Genomic DNA, 6122 nt, shown 5'->3' with positions numbered 1-6122 from the left:
ACCAAAGTAATTCCTTTACGTGCTGTGAGTCCATCTGTTAGGACTGAAGAATTATGATGCTCTCTTGTCACATTTAAAATTCATTGACTTCCATGTTGAATTGAAATAAATTAGCTTAGTATACATTAATTGATGTTTAAGTGTCAGAGATCAAAAAATTTTGCTTTCCTCATGATCAGAAGTTATATATAATCTCGTGACAAGTGTAAGAACTGCCAATTTTGGCTTGAAGACAACTGTTCCTTAGAAGGAAAGCAAAAGCTAAGTTCTACTGAAGAAGTTAACTTAGTTGCTAGTAACTATAGCTGCCTTTTCAAATTCAGTTTCAGCTGAATGGTTTAACTTAGAGTAAAATACGTAAACATTTAAATGTCCTTCTGTCTATCTGCAGGCATCCACAATTACTTGCTGAGGCAAAATTACTGTGGAAGTTCCATCTCTGGAAGCTACTGTTTCCAGAAATGACATTTCAACACCAACTGCTCAGCAATACTGTAGTGGTTGTGGCTACGCTGTGGCAGAATAGGAATTGCTTCTGGAACTGACCAGGGTTGTAAGAGGGTTGTGACACTCCAGGTGAGTAGGAAGGCAGGTAGAAAAATACCTTGAGGGAGTGCAGATAGCCAAACATGTACTAGATCAAACTCTGAAGTCAGGAATTTGAAAGCTTCAAATGTACATTTGGTATGTTTTCAAGAATACAGAATGTTCTGTGGATGACTCTAGAAAGAAGTTAATTGATATGACAACAGAAGTAATTACAGTCTACATTGGAAGTAGTGGATTATAAATTGCAACATCATATAACTCAGTACAACTCTACTGAAACCATAATTGAGGGACATCTGCTTTTAAGCTTTGTACTAAATGTTTTGATGATTTGACAAGTTTTCTGTCTTAATTTTACTTCAGTGATGTAAAAATTCTTTAGTTTTATTTCATGACTAATAATTTTGATGTGATAGTAGAACAGAGCCCAATTTACTGATTAATTAGGCATTCTTCCCCCACACTAGAAAAAATTAAGAAAAGCTAAACCAGAACCTATTGCTTTCAAATTTGCTAAAGCTATGTTAAACCACCGCACTGATTTAAACCTGCTTCTGTGAAATGCTGAAAAATAGTATTCATAATTTCGTTTCTTTTTTTTTGGTTACAGCATCTCACAGTAACTAGAGAGGGAAAAAATGTGTCGCAAGAGCAAAACTCAATTAAATGCTCTAACAATATCTTATGTTCCTTTCAGGTTCAATGTAATCTCATTGGGCACCAGCAGCGGAACTCATCTGTTCAAAATGGTTTATGGTGAATTTTTCCGCAGACCTGGCAAAGATGCAGAACTTATCAATCTGAATGTGGGTGGCTTTAAGCAATCAGTAGATCAAAGCACCTTGCTCCGATTTCCCCATACCAGGCTAGGGAAACTTCTCAAATGCCATTCAGAAGAGGCTATTCTAGAACTGTGTGATGATTACAGCGTTGCAGACAAGGAATATTACTTTGACAGGAATCCTTCCTTGTTCCGATATGTTCTGAATTTTTACTATACAGGCAAACTTCATGTCATGGAAGAACTTTGTGTCTTTTCCTTCTGCCAGGAAATAGAGTACTGGGGCATAAATGAGCTCTTCATTGATTCCTGCTGCAGCAATCGGTACCAAGAAAGGAAAGAAGAAGGTCCTGAGAAAGACTGGGATCAGAAGAGCAATGACAGAAGTATAGACTCCTCTAATGAAGAGTCATCCATATTTGATAAAGAACTGGAAAAGTTTGACAATCTATGTTTTGGTGAAATAAGAAAGAAGATCTGGGTCAGAATGGAAAATCCTGCATACTGCTTGTCTGCCAAGTTAATTGCCGTGTCATCCCTGAGTGTTGTCCTGGCATCGATCGTGGCCATGTGCATTCATAGCATGCCAGAGTTTCAAAGGCTGGATGCCAATGACAGGGAGATTGAAGACCCTGTGCTGGAAGCTGTGGAGATTACATGCATCGTCTGGTTCACTGCTGAACTAGTGATCAGGCTCATCACTGCTCCAAGTCAAAAGAAGTTCTGGAAGAAACCACTGAATATCATTGATTTTGTCTCTATTATCCCATTTTATGCCACATTGGCTGTGGACACAAAAGAAGAAGAAAGCGAAGATATTGAAAACATGGGGAAAGTGGTTCAGATCCTGCGGTTAATGAGGATATTTCGCATCTTGAAACTAGCCAGGCACTCCGTAGGACTGCGATCTTTAGGCGCCACTTTGAGACACAGCTATCAGGAAGTTGGACTTCTGCTTTTGTTTTTGTCTGTTGGGATTTCTATTTTTTCCGTGCTTGTCTACTCAGTGGAGAAAGATGATGACTCATCAGAACTGCACAGCATTCCTGTTTGCTGGTGGTGGGCAACCATCAGCATGACCACTGTTGGTTATGGGGACACTTACCCGGTCACACTTGCTGGAAAGCTGCTTGGCACCCTATGTATTATCTGTGGAATACTAGTGGTAGCACTTCCAATCACCATTATTTTCAATAAGTTTTCTAAGTACTATCAAAAGCAAAAAGATATTGATCCAGACCAATGCAACAATGATCGCAAAGAGAAATGTAATGACTTACCTTATTTTAACATTAGGGATATTTATGCAAAAAAGATGCACTCCTTCATTTCTAGCCTTTCTTCAGTAGGAATTGTAGTCAGCGACCAAGATTCAACAGATGCCTCCAGCATCCAGGATATGGAGGATGTTTATAACACAACGTCTTTAGAGAATGGTACAGGAAAATGAATTGAATCACATTCTGTTCCCTTTAATTCTCTTCTGGTTCTTGGTAAATGTGGACTCAAAAATTTCAGTGAATTTATTAAGAGCAGTTAATTCTCAGGGTACTTAACTCTCAGCCATATTTGGACATTCTTTGCTCTGAGGATGCCAGAAAAGCTTCATTGTTTATATGAGGCTTTAAATTATGCCTCATATGGTGGCTTAGTTTTTACACAGCTAATGTTATGCATTTTTTGGGAGAAAAAGTCAGGAGAACAGTTTTAAATGTGAGATCAGTGTTTGTTTGGTTTTGTGGTGTAGTGTTTTTTGGTTGTTTTTTTTTTTAATTGGTTGTTTTTTTCCTCTGCAGCAATCTGATAGCTTATACAGAATCTGCTTTTATAATTTGCTGCTTTTCAGGTAGAGATATATTACAAACATAAGAACTATTGCACAAACAAGTGAAGTTTTCACCTGCAAATACATCAGGAAAAAGAACTAATTACATATATGTAAAACTGTGCTCACTAACACATTTACATTATTTTGGAGCTGGGAACCTGTTTCCTAAGTTGGGGCAGAAAATATATTGGTACATATTGTTTTTTACTCCATGGAAGCATAATATTTATGAATTTCTTTCCAAAAGCACAATACATTTTAGTTTGTCAAAATAAATTATTCCCATTGTGCCTATATTTTCCCCAGTGTCCAGCATGGCCAAGCTTTATCATGTCCTAAAGGGTCTAAATGATGAGTCCCAGGATGAAGTGGCTGGTGTAGGCAGGACAGGAGCTTATTGTACCATTTAGCCACCTCTTCGTCCTTTGCAAACTTAAGCACTTCTGGTGCCTGAAGAGGATCCTGCTGTGATTAAGACCACCCCAGGAGCTTCCCCAGAGGCTTTGTTTTGTCGGCACTGAAGCAAACATCTGTGGAGGTCTTTAGAAATTCCTGCTCCCTGCTGTCAGTGCTGCTCGGTTGCTGGAGGTTACTGCCTCGGTGGTAGGAACAAATGTGAGCAGCATCTCAGCTGCACTGGTTCTCAGTCCAGGGCTGTAATGCCAAGCAACAGAGATGTGTGGACATGCTCTCCTCTACCATATATCACCCATCAGAGATGCAGAGTGGGCATTGTATGTGGGCATCTATGTGTGAAACTATTTCAGCTCCTTTTTCTAAAGCTTATCTGTTGGTGATGGCAGCTTTCCTGGTTGGTACTATAGGCTGGAGTGGTGCTCATTGCCTGGCAGAGTGCTGCAGCTCTGTGTTCCTCTCCTCTCCAGAGGTTTCTTATGCAACCAGTTAATCCTGCTTTGGTTCAGATTGGATCTTCTAGGGCTATTCAAAAGGAAGGCCAACCCTTGAGCCTAGCATAAAGGAGTGCTGGAGAAACCTGAGGACCTTACAGAAGCCCATGATGTTTCTGAACACTCATTTTCTTTCATTTGTCTGGTGACTAAATTACATGTTGGGCAATGGAGAATTGAAGATACTGTGATGTTGATATTTTCCTTAAACAGAGGCTTCACTCTATTTTTTTTTTTTTTTTTTTTTTTTTTTTTTTGGTAATTATTGGGCCAAATGCTGAAGCCCTTGGTGAGTTTCTACTCAGGCAGATCAAACTCAGTAGGAGTTGACTTCAAGACTGAGAAAACCAGAAGATGGCAATCAATTTTAGCCTCTGCAGAAGGTTGATTTTTCAGGTGTATGCCATGGTTTCTATTGCAAAATACATTAAGTAGCTGAGGTGCACTTATATTTACTGAGGCACAGAGCTCTAACCTCTTTCTGAGGTGGCGAAACAAGAAAGAATAGGATGGATCAACCTATACCTTTGGAAAGAGGTGTCCCTCAGGACTGCTGTGCACCAATATAGTGCACCAATAGGGACTTAAAGAGAATATTTTGACCTTTGGAGAAACTTCAGAATTTGGCTTATTACTTGCTGAGTGTTGTAAATGTATGTGATGCTTCACAGGTAATTAAGGTTGATTCTTCCCATAGTTAGTGCAGGAATACCAAAAGGGAAAGTTAGCCTAAATGTGTTTTGTTCTACTGAACAATTAACATTACAAAGATGCAATCATATAAAATATTAAATATTTATATGCATATAAACCTAATAGGAACCAGCAGAATAACAGCATAAAATTGCTCACTGTCCAAAGAAACTCTCTTGGTAGTATAAAGATATATTACATTGCCACTGAAGTTCAAAAGCAATGAAAAATATTGTAATGCACAAAACCTGCAAGAAATTTATATTAAATAGTTGAAAAAAACCCTGCTACTGAAAAATCTTATTTTATATATTAAGCATTACCCAAGGATCACAGAGTATACAACTTTTTGTATTAAATTTTACTGACTGGTAATTCGTCATACAATTAATAAGCTCTTGATCGAACACATGACTCAGTCTTAAGGCTGTGATACTGTTTAAGTTTCTATGACTTTTTTTGTGCAGAGATACAGCTTGCAGCAGGAACATAACAGAAGGTAAAGTACATATCATACAGTGTATGTTATTTTGATTTCTGTGATGAGATCTCAGCTTTTTTCAAATCAGTTGCATCTTAAATGGCTTTGTTGTTTTCTGTGCCCTTTGCTGCAATAAATCCAGCACCTAGGGAGCAGGATGTGAGCCATGTTTCGTACCAAAAGACACCCTCCTTGAGGCATGACTGCAGCCCTGTAACATGCACTGGTACCATGGAGTGTCACAAGTCTTGAGTGCCAGAAGCAAGCAGATGACAGCAAATACTGAAATACTGCATGTTCTTCCTGCTAGTAAAAGTTTTTAGTAAACGAATTAACTAGTAAGAAATAAGCGTAAGAGGGGATTGTTTCTTGTTTAATTTGTCTTCTTCCTTTGTCTATAGTTACGTATTATTGGTATGTAATACCAGTGTGAACAGAAGGTAGATTGTCTATTGGTTTTTTATTCCTGAACCACATGTTTTTCTGCTTAAAAATGCTTCCTAAATTCTCTCCACTCAGCTGCTCTGTTTCAGACACCAAAGCACAGAAAAGGTTACTGTTCTGATATGCATCCCATTTTATGTGGGAGAGATTTGTTGGTCTTTATGCAGAACAGTTTATTGGCACGTTATTAATTTCTTTGTCCTGATGGCAAATAATTCCCTTTCCATATCCAGTATTTCCACAGTAGCATCCATCTTTGCAGCAGTTTTCACTGGTAGCATGGGATGACACCACGGCACAGTGTTGCTGCCCACAGCTTGTGCCTTTCTGGGAGTGAGCTCTGTCACTGCCACCATTTTTTGGTGTGTGTTAGAAGAGGGAAAAGGCCGATGTAGAGGAATAAGAAAAGAGAAAAGGGAGAAGGCAGGAAGCCGTTAA

The 6122-nt window shown here is 38.7% G+C and overlaps 1 protein-coding gene across 1 annotated transcript; it reads left to right on the top strand.

The window, feature by feature from the left end:
* The first annotated feature begins 1249 nt into the window (after positions 1-1249).
* Positions 1250-5319, top strand: KCNS3 (potassium voltage-gated channel modifier subfamily S member 3). Its single transcript, XM_037393202.1, has one exon. It carries the CDS (start codon positions 1296-1298, stop codon positions 2778-2780), a length of 1485 nt encoding a protein of 494 aa, XP_037249099.1. The 5' UTR covers positions 1250-1295; the 3' UTR covers positions 2781-5319.
* The last annotated feature ends 803 nt before the right edge of the window (positions 5320-6122 follow it).

Source organism: Falco rusticolus, chromosome 6, assembly GCF_015220075.1.
Source record: "Falco rusticolus isolate bFalRus1 chromosome 6, bFalRus1.pri, whole genome shotgun sequence".
In the NCBI taxonomy this organism is placed as follows: Eukaryota; Metazoa; Chordata; class Aves; order Falconiformes; family Falconidae; genus Falco; species Falco rusticolus.
This window is presented reverse-complemented; position numbering and strand designations above follow the sequence as displayed.

Coding starts and splice junctions, on each gene's coding strand:
- KCNS3 (XM_037393202.1), top strand. CDS start 1,296: ATGGTTTATGGTGAATTTTTCCGCAGACCTGGCAAAGATGCAGAACTT.